The sequence below is a fragment of the Bubalus bubalis genome, chromosome X, assembly GCF_019923935.1.
Source record: "Bubalus bubalis isolate 160015118507 breed Murrah chromosome X, NDDB_SH_1, whole genome shotgun sequence".
Lineage (NCBI taxonomy): Eukaryota > Metazoa > Chordata > Mammalia > Artiodactyla > Bovidae > Bubalus > Bubalus bubalis.
The window spans coordinates 137,436,347-137,452,358 of record NC_059181.1 but is presented as its reverse complement, the minus strand read 5'-3'; the positions used below and the strand labels follow the sequence as shown (position 1 = coordinate 137,452,358).

Genomic DNA, 16,012 nt, shown 5'->3' with positions numbered 1-16,012 from the left:
TTTAAATACTGGACTGCCAATTCCTGGTTGGAAAACGGACCATCTCAAAATGAACATTTTGAGAAAGAGAAACACAGCCCCTGACACCTGGAAGCTGGCCTGGGACTGTCAGCAAGGCCTTGGTGTCGCTAAAAACTCCCCACTGGGCCTGGGTGTGCTGTTGAATGTAAACAGGTTCATGGGACATTAGCAGCATACGAGGCCACCCTGACCATGGTGGATGGAGCCAAAAACAAGACTACTCCAGAATCATGTGTGAACAGGGGCAAAAAAAAAAAAAAAAAGCCAAACACTGCCCAAACCACAGAAATGAGCAACCGCCACCCTCCATCCTGGCTAATCTAAGTGACTACTGCTTCCTTACCAATTACAGATTGAGCCACACTCCAGTCTGCCCTCCTATTGGATATGATTTATTCAGTAAGACACTTCCCGACAGCATCTAATTCAGAGTAAAGCCTGGCTTCCTTAACCCCTCCCCCAAATCACCCAGCCTGGCCTGAATTCTACAAGTCCTTCCCAGCACCCTCTTCCTGAGACACCCCACAGGTCCCCAGGGCGCACACCCTCCCTCACTGCAGCCTTTGGCTGGTAGGTGTTGACAATTTGGTGGTAGCCAAAATACCTTCAGGAGGCCCACCATGAGTTTTGCCTAGTCTCATACTTTCTTGAAGATCTTTCCTGGTCCCGGTGGAGTCTCCAAGGTCTGTGTCAGTTGGAGAAGCCCAGGAGTCACATCTGGTGTGTGGACAGAGCTGCCTGGCTCCCGGGCAGGTTCCCACCTGTGCTCTCGTGGCATTTGCAGTGCAACACAGAAATGCTTCTGAAAGAGCACTCAATGTGGGTGTTGAATTTATGAATACATATATACATTTGTAAATGGATTTATTGGTCAGCTAGCAAACATACAGCATAACTTACTGCATGCTGTGGGACAACAGGCCCCAGAGATAAGACGATGACTAATATACAGTCCCTGCCCTCAGTGGCTTTATAACCTAGTGGCAGACAGACAGGTCATCGGGAACCATCAGTGCAACAGAGGTGCTGGGAGTATGATGTGTGAGTTCACATCAGATCTTCATCACTCCTCGGATTACTGTTCTGCTTCCATCTACTCCAAGCTTTTCCTCTACTGACCGAATCATGGTTCTTCCTCCATTCTCTTCTTGTATCTTCTCTCATCTCTGGGAACAGAACATGAGTCTGTTTACTTAAACTCTCGGCAGCCTCATCTGTAAAATGAAGGGAAACAGATCATCCCTCCACCCTCAGCTCTAACCTCCTGTGTATGGAAAAGTCTCTCAGATGCTCACCCAGGACTTCCTTCAGCCCTCCACAGACTCACTTGCCTTTCATCTCTACGGTCTACAGCAGATGCTAATGGGACCCCAAACCCTTGGCAAATGTTTCTGCACATTGCTACTGCTATCCCTTTGACTCAACAGATTGTTTTTGTGGTTGTTTTAGTTTGAGGCTTATGACTTAGCAAGTTACATGTAATCGACATAGCAAGTTACACCTAGACCTAGGCCCCTAGAAATTGCTCCTTGCCTGATTTGCTCTTCATGGAGAGTCTGACAGCCTTAAAACTGCTTCATGAAAGGTGGCATCCTTTAGCCCCTAAAAAAGGCTGGCTTCAAGCCCAAAATTGCCCCAGGAAGGCTTTATGGTGAGATTGTTCTCAGCCATGATCTTAGCACTATGTTCCTACCCAACCATTCAGTGGCTCCCAGTCCCCAACAAACACACCCTGCAGAGCTGGCTGGTGAAGAGCCACCTTAACCAAGCAGCTTTCAACTTGAGGCTGAGATAATGAGCGCAGAAAACCCCCTTCATGCCACATTAAACCTCAAGTCTGAGACTAGTTTGCAGGCCCCCTTTGCTCGTTAGTACATTGCCATTTCCACATCGGCCATAGCCTTGGTAGAGCCCTGCCCCCAAATGCAGCGACAAGTGGGCCAGGAAGCTTGCAGGCTTCACCACCCAACCCTTACTGTAGAGACAAAAGGAAACTGCATACAGGGTAAGAAAGAAAATCAGCACTGTGATTTGCTGGGTGGGAAAGGATGCTTAGAACTTCCCAGTTGGTGCTAGTAGTAAAGAACCTGCCTGCCAATGCTGTAGACTTAAGAGATGCAGGTTCAATTCCTGGGTTGGGAAGATCCCCTGGAGGAGGGCACAGCTACCCACTCCAGTATTCTTGCCTGGAGAATCCCATGGATAGAGGAGCCTGGCGGCCTATAGTCCACTAGGGTCGCAAAGAGTCGGGTACAACTGAGGCAACTTAGCAAGTACCTACGTACACATGCAAATAATGCTTAAGGATCTCTGTCTTTCCAGAGGGAAAGGGGATCTTCAGGTGTTTCAGAGCAGGCTGCAGAGCCCTGCCAACTTGAAGCCTTCCCTGGCCCAGGCCTGAGGTCCTCTGCCACCTTTGTTGAAACTAATTTCTGGTGTCCCACTCCAGTGGGAGTCCTCAAACCAGCGGCACAGTGCAGGAGCAAAGACTGGTGGTGAAAACAGGGAATTCTTGGCCTCAAAGTCACCCCCAATTCAGCCTGGCCTGCACCAGTACCAAGTCATAGGAGGAAGGCCACAGCGACTTCTCAGGCATTTGATCAGCTTAATGGACGAAGGAACCTGGCAGGCTATACAGTCCATGGGGTCATAAAGAGTGGGACACGACTAAGCGACTTCACTAATGCCCGGGTCGAGGGCAGCTCAAAGCTCAGAGCGCTCCGCGTTTGTCCCCTTGGTGGCGCCAGCCCTTGTGCTGCGGCTGTTCACGGGAACAGGAGGTTCCAAAGAGATTTCAGCCTCCAAGCGAACTCCCCAGCCTGTCCTGAAGCCCCGAGGCCTCCTGCGTAGGTGAATAATTGCAAAAGGATACCCGGATGGGAGTTTTGCCCACAGTTGCAAAAGCGCACTTCCCTCCGGGGCAGCCCCCATGCGCCCCAGAAGAGCGGGGCGGGCAGGGGCCGAGCGCGGAGGTCTTCACGCGGACTCCCGCCCGCCCTTCCTCTCCCAGCTACCCCAACAGGCCTTCCCTGGGAGTCCGGAGCCGCCCCTGCTCGCCCGACGGGGCGCAAGGAAGGGAGGGAGGTGCGGGAAAGAAGGGATGGCGGAGAAGTTTCAAGGGGTGTGCCGGGGACGGGGGAGGATTCTCATGAGTCAGCGGATCGAGCTCGGTGTGACTTCACTGCTTCGCGAGAAGAGGCGCCTGGGGCAGGAGACCGCAGGAGTGGAAGGTCCGAGCGCCGGGCGGGGCGCGAGACGGGGCTAGGCGCTGGCCAGGCCGCTCGAGGCTGGGCGGCGCCAGGAGGCAGCGGGCGAGCGAGGAGCGCTCGGGGCCAAGGAGCCGACCTCTCCCCTCTCCTCCTCCGCCCGCTCGGCCTCCGGTTCCCGCCTCGGCCCGAGACGTGGCGCGCGTTCCGCCTGCAGGTGGCGCTGCAGAGGCTCCATGGGCGCACTGCTGGGGTCGGGGTGGAGAGCTCGGGCCCCCGCGGGGAGCCCAGGGGTGCGGGGCGAGGGGAAAGCTGCAGGGGCCGCCACGACCCCACTGTCCCTCGGGCCCGGCGCTCCCACCCGAGCGGCAGTAGAATCCGGAGAGCCGACCAGCAGCGCTAGCGTCCAGGCGTGGGGCTGCCTGGTGCGCGCTTCTTCAGGGTCCCTCGGGCCACCTCCTGGGCCCTGCAGAGCTTGGGGAGACTCGCCTCCAGCCAAGAGACCGCGGTTTGGGGCAGCGTTTGCTCTCCAGGGACGGCGCTCTTGACCCGCGGGCAGTAGAATGGAAACTCTGAGTCGCGTCTCGGGCGTTAGGAGTGGGTTTCCCTGAACAGCCATCCTCCAGCCTGGCTCCCATGAGACCAAGGATGCGTCTTCTGCAGAAGGACAGGCTGTGGCCGGGGCTGGGGAGCAGTCTGAGACCAGGGCTCGTGCTGGAGGAGGGACACGGGCTCGGCCTTGGGCTGGATGGAGGGCGATGGTTAGGGATTCCGTGCTTGTCAATCCGGAATTCAGCAGCTATGTAAGAAAAACGGCCAAGAGGCCCATCTGGAGCTCAGACTTGCAGCCTCGGCCTCGGTTGATCGAGCTTTGTGCCCTACCTCTGTGCAGGCCCTGAGCTCTAGAAGTCATGATGCCGCTGACCTTTCCGTGTTGGTTCATGGTTATGTGGTGGCTGGTTAGCTAACGTATTGAGAGTATCAGGGCACAAAAATAACCTGTGGCCAGACACCTTTAAGCTGAAAAAAAAAGCTGTTGGGGGGCGCAAGCCTCACCCTTTCCAGAGGCTCCAGTGGCTGACTTTTCCCATGATACAACTTTACATATAAATGCCTGGGTAGAGTATGTCTCCCTTATTGGTACAAAGATGTACACCCTGTGCCCTGAGCTAGGGTTCTGGGTGCGTCTTGTCCTCTGTCTATCACTACAGGTCCCCTGCTTTCAGGATGTCCAAAACCATCTGAGAAAGTTATCTAAGGATTTTCCATGAAGAAAAGGAAAGGGAGAAAAAAAAGAAAAAACCCCAAAGGATCCTAAACGTTCCCAGGTTTCACTGTGTGCCAGGAGAAATACCGTCTGTCTCCCGCCCAGACCTCAGAGCCCGGGCCTCCTTCCTACAGGGCGGTGCCCAGCTATTCCTGGAAACCCCCTCCTTTCTACCAACCCCCTCCCCAAGGTGTCTCCTCCCAGAGCACGACCTAGGAAAATGATCATATTGTCCAAGCTTGATGTCCCCGTCCCTCTGTCTGACCTGCCGCAGTCCTCAGCCTGCCCCCTCCCTTGATGCCCACATACTGGCTTCTCCTCCCTGAGCTAGTGGGGCCTCTCCCTCCAGCCTGGCCGTGCACCCTACTAGGTGACTGGGAGAGGATATGATATACTAATTTGTGTTAATGTGATAATGGGTGCTAATGGGGTCACGTGCTAACCACGGCCTCAACCCCAAGCCGGGGCTGCAGGAATGGGAATTCCAGGCTGACTAATCTCCACGGCTGGCTGGAGAAGGGGGAGCGTGGGACCCGGGACCATCCCAGGGTGCTGCCGCTTCGAGCTGCCGCCTCGGTTTCAGTTTCATCCTTGGCTGACACTTTCCTCCGACGAGAGGAATTGCTTTGGTTTCCCTCCAACCCCTCTCCCCTCCGCGCCTCCCTCCCTTCCCTTCAACTGCTAGCTTCCCTCAGCCAGCCCTTCGTTTCGTGAGGGGAGAGATGGGAAGATAATTTGGCAGCGATGAGGAAAAAATGTACACGTGGACACCCTCAGATGCACAGGCTCACACACCACACTGCCTTGCAGACACACACATGCACACTCCCTCCACAAACACACGCGTGCTTGAGGGGACTTGACACACCCAAGAGTCGAGTGCATGTGTACGTACATGTGTGTGCACGCACACACGCACACCAGCCCCAGTTTCTCCCTCACTCTGAGGGGCACACAGACTCACACATAGGCAGGCAGGGCCCTCCAGAGACCCATCCCACATACAGACCCACACGCACACTCACTCACTCACACAGAAACCAGCAGCAGCAGCCCAGTTGGATGGCTTCCTCAAAAGAGGGCTGGAAAGTTTGTTTGCTGCCAGCGAAGGGGCCTAGACATTCCGTGAAATGACTCATACTGCACCTTTATAGACATTCAATGTTGTATTTTTCTGAATTCAACAACAACAACAACAACAACCCTCGCCCCCTGTCCTGGGGGCAGGGTGGGTGAACTGAGGAGTGCCTGCAGGCCTCACGGGCCTCCGTCTAGCGTCCAGCCTGTGGCTCAGGCTTGTCCTTGCCTCCCTGTGGGATGGGGTGACCTTGAAAGGGCAGAATCCTCTACATCCTGTTACAAGCCTCAGCCCAGAACCGCCCCTTGGCAGGATGTGCAGTGGGTGACATTGGGAGCTAAACCCCCCTCATAGCATCTCCCCATCACTCTCCTGCATGTCCAGTTCTGAGGACCTGGGGTCAGGCCCAGTGTCCCCACTTCGTGTTCCAAAACAAGGCTTTCCTTTTCTCTCCCCTGCATTCAAGCACCCCTGCCCTGTGCTCGCCTGTGTTGGTCCTTACTGCCCTCTCCCTGCACAACTCCAGGGGGCGCCATTTGCCGTATATAATACCAGCACCCCATGTAACGTGACTGGGGCTCCCTCCTCTCTCCTGAGCCTCCTTTCCATCTGAGGAGGGAATCCCCAGTTCTGTGGCTGCTTGTGACCCTGTCTCCCCCGACACCCCACACACGCAAGGGCCACAGAAATCACTTGGTGCTCTCTCTGGCAAGTCCTCCACAGGCTGGCGTCCATCTGCACCTCTGTTTCACTCCTTGGTCCCTAGCAGCAGCTCCTTGGGCCAAGGCCTCCCTAGGCCCACTGGTGTTTCCTGCAGCATTGAGGGGTGGCACCTTCAGAGTGTAACTTGGAATCCCCGAAGGGCTGTGGGCACAGCAAGGTGGCCTGCCACACAAGATGGGTGCTGGGGCAGCAGATGCCGGGGGTTGAGGGGTTAACTCTGGTTCCACTGGACGATTGCCAAAAAATTCTGGATACTGCGCTGCTTCTGATAGGTGCCCCAGAGCAGGCGCCTGTTCTCGGCTTTTCTCCAAGGGACTTTTCCAGGCTGAGCCTAGGCCCCAAGATAGGGGCTAGGGACCAGTGGGATTAGAGACTCCAGAGGCCTTGCCCTCAGTTACTGAACTCTGCCTGAAGCCAGTTCTTCCTTGTTTTTTTTTTTTGCAAATGAACCAACAGGATTGGGTTCCTCCCCCTCCACCCACCCTCCAGATCTCCGCCAAACCAGAGGCACAGAATCTGTTTTCCCCAATACTAGGCCGGCTCCCCTTGCTGTGCGAGCAGTGGGGACAGCGCCTCCCAACAGCCCCTGGGCCCAGAGCAGACACGCAGAGCACTCGCTCAGGGCCCATGGCACCTCCTATGTGGGGCTGTCATCTTCCTCCAGGCAGGCCCCTGAGCTGCTGTCTGGCCTAAGAAGTGAAACCCAGCACTCCTCTGAAATGTTGTAGGGGCTCTCAGGATGCCAGGGCCTGTCCCAGTAAAGATCTGGAGGGGAAAGGTAAAGCTCTCCATTTTAATGAGAGCAGGGGTCAGGGAAGGGTAGGACTGAGACAGGCTTTCCCAGAGCCCCAGCCAAGGAAGGTGGCTGGCCAGAACATGATCTGTGAAATTGCTCCCAACTATATCCTCCCACCTGTATGCCTGTGCTTTGACCTAGGCCCCTCAGCCCGGCTGCCCCCCAGTATGAGCCACACAGGGAGCAATTTGGTATAACCTATCCCAAGGAATTCTTCTTTTTTACAGCTACTCAACAATCTTTTGAGAACAAAAACTCCTTATGAGGCCCAACCACAATCTGTCCATCATTTGCATCTAAGGCCTCATCAGGTCAATCCAATAGAGGCGAATCTGAAGTTACTGAACAGAGGAACGACTGCTGGCTGTATAGAAAGGATTAGAGGGGACATCTCAGCTTTACAGGGGAGAGGGTTCCTCTTAAACCATAACTTCTCTCCTGCCTTTCGAATATGGTTTACATTCTGAAAGTCTGATGGACAGGTGACCTTCCTAGCATGTGTCTGTGATGGAAAGTAAGGGCTATGGCCACAGAGGCTGCAGCACTGTGGTATTTAGTTCTGGCCACAGGTTTGAATAGAAGTTGTTGAGGCTAAGGGATTAAGGGAGGCGGGGCGGGGGGGAGGGGTGGAGAGGGGGGAACTAGCCAGCCACCTTGTCCCCAGAGCACCTGGGGTGATTTGCAGGATAACATAGGTCATCACTCGCTGCTTAAAAGAGGCGACATAAGAGGGGCTGAGGAAGTGGCCAAGGCAGAAAGGCAAGTGGAGCGCAGAAGCGGGGAGGTGGCCCTACACAGGCTCTGGGCAGCCAGGTGGTCCCACCTCTCCCCGGGGGACCCCGGTGCTGAGCCTCGAGAGGATCAAACTGGGGCTGGAGAGTGAGGGGAAACAGGGCTGGAAGGAGAGAGGCTGAGAGGGCATGCTGGATGGCACAGCCTGGGCATACACAGGGAATTCCTGCCAAGTTGGGGAATGAGCAGTTGGCAGAGACAGGGTGGCTGTCATCAGGAGTGGTGATCTCCAGCCGCTGGCCCCACCTGGCTGGGGCTCACCCGACGTCGAGGGCTGGGGAGCAGCAAGGTCATTGGAACGGCAGCCTGGCTGACCTGGAGTCAGGAAGGTCATTCAGGTGGCCGAGGGCTCCCTCAGGCGAGGTCAGCACCAGGTTTCCATCAAGGGGGTGGGGTTTGCTTTGGCTGCACCTCCCAGGTCACGGGGCTGTGGTTAGTTCCTAGTGGCTGCGGATGGTGGGAACTTCTGGGATTCCCACAAGCCATGGGCTGCGGGTCACTGGGAGGCATCAGGGCTGTGAGCAGGTCCTCATGGTGCCCCTGCCATCCTCTCTCCCTGCCCTTCCCAAGAAGACCTCTCCTCTAGCACTTCCAAACCTTGAGGCCTCGAGCTTGGTTTAAACCACAAACACTCATAGGAGGCAGCCACCATTCTCAGCAGCTTCCAGCCCTGCACACTTTCTCCCAAGAGCTGGGTTGAGAAAAACGAGATGAGACGGAGATGATGCTAAAGGCAGCTAACGTTTATTGAGGGCTTACTAAGCACCAGGCACTGCTATAGACAGACTATCTCATTCAAGCCTCCCCACAGCCTTGGGAGATAGATTCTTATTTTCCTCAATTTAAAAATAAAGAAAGTCAGGCTCCGAGAGTTTAAGCGACTTGTCCAAAGACACACACAGTCAGTAAATGGTGAAGCTGGAATAGGAACCCAGGTCTGTCTGATGTTAGAGACCTCTGAACTCTTAGCAAAATGGGAAAGCCTGTGCCCGCCCCCTCCCCCAGCGCGCGCCTGTGTGTATGTGCGTGTGTCAAAGTAAAGGCCCCTTAGGGATGGCTGAGATCTACCACAATTTTGAGAGGGGAGCCTCACTGGCAGGAAAATTGCGTCTTCAGACCCAGAATCCCCTGGGGAAAGTGTGTTCATTTACAAGAGAAAAGGAGTGGAAATTTTCTCTGGGCACTTCTTTCAAGGACTTAGCTTTAGGTGGCCAAGAGGTCTCAAGGTGTTCGGGTGCCCCAGTCCAGCCCCTAGGTCTTTCCCTGGAAACCGGTAATCCACAGCTACCTTCGGCAGCGTCACCCAACACTCCTGTTCCCCAGTCCTGTGCCAGGGACTCTCCTTTCCCAAGGCTGGGGAAGCGGACATGCTGGTGGCTGAGCAGGCCCCTGGACCTCAGGTCCTTAGTCCACCCCCACCCCCGCAGAGGGCCCCCCTCCCCTGGGGCCTTTTCCGCTTTGCTGCGTTCTGCGGAGGAGGGAGATGCCGGCTGAGGCCTAGCAGGGCCCCTCCTCCAGACCACGTTGAGCCAGAAGTGACAATTCCCAGTCAACTCCCTCCTAGGGCCTCCTAGGTGGGGGAGGGGTGGGGTGGGGTGGGGGTGGGGTGGAGTGGGTGGGGGCAGGGTGGAGCGGGGGGCTGGGATGGATGCTGAGGCACGTGAGAGGACAGGGTTAGGGGGAGGCAGAATGGGCTGGATCCAAATAGATACATCAAGCAGAGAAGCCTGCCTCTGGACAGAAGGGGGCACGAGTTTTTCTGCAACACCCTAACTCGATACATTTGCACCTGCTGCACCAGCCCTCTCCCCCCAATCCTTCCCCGCATTCATATCCTCTGGCCTCCCTCATCGGGAGCCCTAGGCTCGACCTCCCTAAGAAATCCCCAAAACTCTCTAGTCGCGCCAAGTGCACGAGGCATTTGGCCCGGGATTCCGCGGTGTCTGGCATATAGTCCCCAAACTGGATCCTCCGGGCATCTCCCGGCCTCACCTACCCGCTCGGCCCGCCCTCGAGCAGGTCCGCCGCACCGCAGGCGCTCAATAACAATTGGGAGCGCGGGGCTGGGGCCAAAGCCGGTAAGCGCGAGGAACCGAGGGGGCCGGATATAGCCATCCGGAGTCCCCCGGGAATGGAATGGTTTTGTTTTTGTTTTTTGTTTTTTTTCTATGAGACACGGTGTGGGGCATCCCGGCGGAAGCTGCGGGCCCCGGGACGCGCCACGTGGGGGGCGCTGGGCGCGCGACGTGAGCTCCGCGGGAGCCAGGTTCTCGCCGTCCCCCGGGGGCCAGCGAGCCGGGAGGGGAAGGAGAGGCCGCGCGGGCCCCTGGCACGGCTCCCCCTGCCGTGCTGGCGACCGCGGCGGGCCGGGGGTGGAGGGGCGCTGTTTCCACCAAGACGCCTCGTCCCTCCCTCTCGCCCTCCTCCACCCCGCCCGCCCGCCGTCCCTCCCGTCGGTCCCTCCCTCCGGCTCTTCCCTCCCTCCCGCCCTGCCTCCTTCGCGCCCGCCCCAGCCGCCGCCTGCGGGGACGTGTGTGTCTCTAGCGCAATTTCCCCTTTCGCTCGGTTGTCTCGGCGCAGGTCTCCGTTGGCTCGCGCCCCCTCCGCGGGCGCCCCAGCCGCCCCCTCCTTCGGCCTGGCGTCTGGGCTCCCCGGGCACTCCACCCCGCCCCCCGGAGTCGTTTTATAAGGGGCGCCGTCGTCTCACCTGGTATTTGCATCTCGCCCTCCAACTTGCCATTGGCGGCGCGACGTGTGGGAGAGCCCTGCGCCTCGCCCGCCCGGACCAGCCTGCCCCGGCGCCGAGGTGAGTCACAGGCGCGGGGCCGCGGGGGCCGGCGGGCAGGGAGGAGAGGAGGGAGGGGAGGAAGGAGGGGAACGGTGGCCCCGGCGGCCGCGGGGACCGACCCGGCGCTGCGCTCAACTTCCACTTCTCCTTTCGCCGGCGCCGAAGTCCCGGCACCACTCGCCCGGCCCGGCTTCCGAGGGGGAGAAGGCGGGTCGGCCGGGCTGGGGACCCCGCGTCTCGGCCTTCCGAGTAGGGAGGAGACCGCGGCGGTCGACCCCGGCCCCGCGACGGAGCCCGCGCAGTCTCAGGTACGTCGATGGCGCCGGTTCTCCGAGCCTTCGGGGCCCTCGGAAAGTTTGCCAGAGAGCGGGAACAGGGACGCCGGGGCCCCGGGGCATTAGGGGCTGAGGGGCCCAGGGAAGGGTGGGAGAGCTGAGGCGTGTTGCGTCCCGCCCTTGCCTCGCCCCACCGCGTGTGCTTTGGGAAACCCGGGCTGCCGGTCCCGGGTTAGAAGCCCAGTCGATTTCCCCTGTCGGGGTGGGGGCGGGTTTGCCCGCTCCCCGGGCAGCCCGAGGTCCGTGAGAGGGCCGGTTGTGACAGCCTGCCCCAGCAGCTCGGTGCCCGAGGGCAGGCGGTCGGCCTCCTTGTGGCGGGGCTGCTAGATTGATCTGGCGGCCCCTAGGGCTTCTGGGACCAGGCGCCTTAGGGTAACACACACATTCTCTCTTTTTCTCTCTCTCTCCACACACACACACGCGCGCCCGCGCGCGCGCACACACACAGACACATACACAGACACACACACACACACAGACACACACACACAGACACACACACACACACACACACCTATGACTTGGATAATTGGATCGCCAAAATAGAGACCTCTTGGCAGGGGCCGGAGTTTCCGTGTGAGCCGGCCGCCAGCCTTCCCGCTCCCGCGTTCCCGCTCTCCCGCCTCTGTGTTCCCTCCTCTGCCGCCGGCTCGTGGACTCGGCAGCCGCGCAGCGCCGTGTGCCCTGCCGACCGCGCCTTGCTTTGGGAGACTGCTGAGGCGGCTGCTTTTCGGATTGCCTATCCCTCCATCGCACCCTACCTAACTCTGTCGCCCTGCCCTCCCTGCCCGGCCCTCCTGACCAGGGTCACCTCCTAACCCCCTAATCCCCTCCGCGCCTCAGCCAGCTTCTACCTCGCCGCCCGCGCCCCCCATCCCGACCCCCCCCACTTCCCCCCCACATCCCAGCCGTGGGATTTGATGGTCCTGACCCTCATCTCTGCCCAAGATAGAGGCCTGTTTGGTCCTGCAGCTTCTTCTGGTTAATGTTTGACACTTCATTGTGGCTAATCATTTTAATTAGCTCTTAAAGTGGGGAGGAACAGTTAACCTTGGACTTCTCGATTTTGGCCTGGTGGGGCCTCATAGGGGAGGAGTGCTGGGGAGGTTGGAGCGGAAGTGAAGTCACCACCCCAGGGCCTGAGCCACCACTGCTCGGCCCCAACAGCTGGTGGGCACGCCCATGAGGGATTCACCCCCAGCGAGCTGACCCCTGGCCTTAGTGCTAGGTTGGGGGGGTCGGTGAAGGGATCAGATCTGGCTCTCTGCTTTGGGGAGACAGGATACGTTGGGACTGAAAATACCCAGGGTCCCATTTGTACGACTAGAATGCAAATTCCTCCTCACAGTGAACAGTAGGGTTTTACTGGTTAGAAGGTGCTTTCTCAACCATTAATTCAGCGGACCCTTGGCAGTAACAGCCTGAAGGGGAGCTCTCTTGAGTTAAGTGAAGGACTTAACTATCCTGGAGGACTTCCTCTCCTGGTCAGTGTGGGGAAGAGGCTGCCTTACAAGTGGTTGTCTCTGGGTTCAAGCCGGGGAGGTGTGTGGGGTGGGGGGGGCGTTGAGCAGGGTCCACGTTGCCACCCTCACCCAGCCTCTAGCTGTGAGCAGGAGGAGTGGCTTGTTTGCAACTATGTCTGGCATTCCTCCCACTGCTGCACTGTTTGCTCCGCGGTTGCTCAGGAACTGGCGCCCACCCCTGGACAAACTGGAGGCCTGAAAGCAGCCCTCTCCGTGCCTGGAGCTAAGTGGTGGGCTTCTGTCTCCTCTGTCCTGTATTGGAATCTCAAAATGAGGGTGTTGTGACCTCTCATTCATGGGCCTGATTAATGGGATGTCCAAAATGTTCCTAGCCTGCAAAATTCAGGGCCTCCCTGAGAGGCCCAGCCAGACACAGGCTGAGGGGATTGCTTTCCCAGGGAAATCCCTGCACAGAAGTTTGGCCTTGGTCCTTGCCAACCCCCTTCTCTCCCCTCAACATTTTCATTTTGCCTCCAATCCCTAGAGCCAGACTGTCTGGGTCTAAATCCCGGTTCTGTTATTTGCTAACTGTGTGATCCCATTTAATTGTATGCCTCAGTTTCCTCATCTGTCAAATCAGACCTACCTCATAAGGTTTTGCCAAGGATCAAATACGTCAAAACACATAAGCTGTTTATTTAGAACCATAAGTGCAAGCTAACCTTATGGTATTGTCTAATATGGGGCCTAAAACTCAGATTTAACTCAGCAAGCATTTGCTGAGAACCAGTCCCAGCACTGAAAGTAAAAAGTGAAAGTGAAAGTCACTCAGTCGTGTGCGACTCTTTGCAACCCCATGGACTATACAGTCCATGGAATTCTCCAGGCCAGAATACTGGAGTGGTAGCCTTTCCCTTCTCCAGGGGATCTTCCCAACCCAGGGATTGAACCCAGGTCTCCTGCATTGCAGGTGGATTCTTTACCCACTGAGCTATGAGCGAGGGGAATGCAGAGGTGAAGAAGACACCACTGTGAACTGTGTGTACCTTCCGGTGTGGGCCAGAGTCAGGGTGGGGGATGTGGGAGAAGACCGGAGAGGATGGCTAGGTCATCTATATAAATAACCATAATTCAAAGCCCGTGTGGGGAGCCAGTTACCCCAGACTTGGAGGCTTCTCCATGTCTGGGGACCCAGGCTGGGTTCTGGTCAGGATTCTACCCCTGGACAGAGGCCTGCCCTGAGATTTGGGTGAACAAGAGGGACAAGGAGACCCAATTCCTGTGTGGACCACAGGTGGCAAGCATCTAGTGCTGTGATTTGTTGGGTTCCAGGACAGGATGGCATTACTTAGGGCCACCCCCAGATGCCCCTCTAACCCCCCTACTTGCTATGCCCCTAGCCCCCACCCTGGGATCCCCCACCAAGCTCAGAAGGGCCTTGGGCAGCCTTCTTCCTTCAGTCTTGGGCCTGACCCCAACCCAGGCTTGGTTCTCTCTCCAGGATTTCTAAGCTGCAAAGAGGTTTCTGGCATCACTGCCAATTTATTCCCTTTGTGGTTCTCAGACTGAAAACTAGTTCTGCAGGGGAGAAAAGAAACTCACACAAGGTACCCAGAATCCCATGGGCGCTTTCCTAAGGGTCAGGGGCTTTTCTCATCAACACCAACCTGCCTGCAAATCTCCAGCTGCTGAGTCTTGTGTGGCCTGTAATAGCGGCCTCTCCACTCATGCCCTGTAGCTTGGACCCCAGTGCCGGTTGCCAAGGAACTGCTGGTCGGGGTGCTTATGACGGTTCTGACCTCATAGGAGCCGCTGAGTTTCAATTCAACAGACATTTATTAACACCTACTGTGTGCCCAAGCCTTGCTAGGCGCTGTGGGGGAGACAAGGGAAGAGGGTGGCAGGAGATGACTAAGACATTGAAAACAATCCGAGGTGAGGACAAGCTGCCAGGACTGTGGCTGGTCAGGTGCTAAATTGTGCTCCTTGGAGCAGGGGCCAGAGGTGGCCTGGCTCAGAGATCAGCAGCAGCTGGAGGAAGAGCGAGGACAGGCTTTGTGCGGCCTCGGCTCTGAGCTAGACCTTGAAGGGGTGGGGCACTGTGGGGGAGATCCAGCTAGGCAGAAAAGGGAGAAAAGCCGCCTTTCTCTTCCCTGGCTACATACTGACCTTTGAAGCCTCGGTAATCATTTGGGACATGTGTGTCACATAAAAGATCAGGACAGCCAATGTGGGTGGCTCAGTGCAAAGCCTGAGCTCCACTCCAGGAGATACACAAAGTGGAGGGCCCAGCACGGATGGATGAGACACAAAGGGTGGCCAGGCTTTCCCAGGCGGAGGGGATTTCATTTTGAACTTCCCCTCACCACACACAGGCCCTGGAGGGGAGAGAGGAGGAAAAGAGGCGGAGGGCAGCAAAGGGACAGGATGACTGCCCTACCACGGTGTGCACAACCAGCACCGACTGGTTGAGTCTCACTTTCCCCAGCGTCCTGGGATTTCTCTGGGAGCCCAGAGGTTCAGGTAGAGGATGGAGGTTTTCATTTTCTCAGCCAGCCAAGAGCTAAAAGGTCTAGAGAGTCCCACATGTTTCTGTCCGGACCCCCTGGGCAAGGGCAAGGACTAGCCGTTAGTTGTTCTGTGACTTTTGCGTCTCTCCTGGCTGGACACGCCGAGGAGACTTGATCCTTGTTAGATTTAACTGGATGAAAACAGCTGGACACATGTATACCACCCCCTCCCCACCCCAGGCATCAGTCTTCCTCTCTCTGCCCTCTGGACATGCGCCCTCCCCAGCACATTGCAAAACCATAGAGACACACCAGAGTACCCTGACTTCTCATCTGGGGAAACTGTGTCCTAAGGTGAGTTTCTTGGCAGAGACCTTACCCAGCCTCCTCACGCAGGGTGATGAGGAGGGTCAAGCGGCAGGGAGCGGCACTTTCCCTGGCAGATGCAGGAGGGTTGACCAGGGAAAGTGCCAGAACATTTCTCAGCCAGACCAACAAGAAGAAAGAGGTTAAACAACTTGCCCAGACTGAGGAAGCTTTGCCCTAGGTCCCAGTGCTGCCATTTCCCACTTCTCACTCCACCTGCCCTTCCCGAAGCTCCCTTCCTCTTCCAGTCAGGCCCTGTATTCTTCTCAAGAATGCTATTGTGTGGTATTGTCCCGAGGAGGAAGAGCACAGGCTCTCTGCATTCATATCCCAGGCCTGTCACTTACTGGCTGTGTGACTGTGGACTGATCACATAATCACTCTCCCAGGGTTGCAGTGAGGGTTAAATGAAATAATGCCTGTAAAGCACTTTGCATGATGCCTGGCACACGGAAACCACCCAGTAAGTGTGAGCTGCTATTATTCTGTGGCTATTATTATTGTTGTTGTTGTTCTTATCGTTTCCTCCTCCCACACCCTTGACTTTACCAGGCTCCAGGGATCAACTGCTTCTCTGGCAGTGCTGGCAGGGAACGTGATGCTCATTCATAAAAGCAAGAGGGAGATTTTCTACATCTTTCTGCTAACTTTTTGTTAACTCTGCCAT

The 16,012-nt window shown here is 56.9% G+C and overlaps 2 protein-coding genes across 3 annotated transcripts in view; one reads left to right on the top strand and one right to left on the bottom strand.

The window, feature by feature from the left end:
• Nucleotides 1-868: 868 nt before the first annotated feature.
• Nucleotides 869-11,881, bottom strand: LOC123331704 (collagen alpha-3(IX) chain). Its single transcript, XM_044936516.1, has 4 exons — nucleotides 11,861-11,881; nucleotides 11,131-11,329; nucleotides 10,591-11,075; nucleotides 869-1,235 (listed from the first exon to the last, which is right to left on the bottom strand). The coding sequence occupies exons 1-4, from the start codon at nucleotides 11,879-11,881 to the stop codon at nucleotides 1,215-1,217; spliced, it is 726 nt and encodes a 241-aa protein (XP_044792451.1). The 3' UTR covers nucleotides 869-1,214.
• Nucleotides 10,549-16,012, top strand: part of ELF4 (E74 like ETS transcription factor 4) — a 37,437-nt gene continuing 31,973 nt past the window's right edge. The window contains exons 1-2 of one of the 2 annotated variants that reach the window (XM_044937007.2): nucleotides 10,549-10,689; nucleotides 10,837-10,979. The gene's annotated coding sequence lies outside the window, so the exon portion shown is untranslated. The remainder of the gene's footprint in view (nucleotides 10,690-10,836; nucleotides 10,980-16,012) is intronic. The other variant, XM_006065660.4, reaches the window with a different exon arrangement.

Excerpts from the sequence above, each read along its gene's own strand:
- LOC123331704 (XM_044936516.1), bottom strand. The coding sequence starts at position 11,881 with ATGGGGGGCGCGGGCGGCGAG. Across the intron at positions 11,330-11,860 it reads TGGGGGGCGCGGGCGGCGAG|CAGCCCCGCCACAAGGAGGC; the intron begins GTAGAAGCTGGC and ends AGATCAATCTAG. Across the intron at positions 11,076-11,130 it reads AGCACACGCGGTGGGGCGAG|CCCCTAATGCCCCGGGGCCC; the intron begins GCAAGGGCGGGA and ends TGGGCCCCTCAG.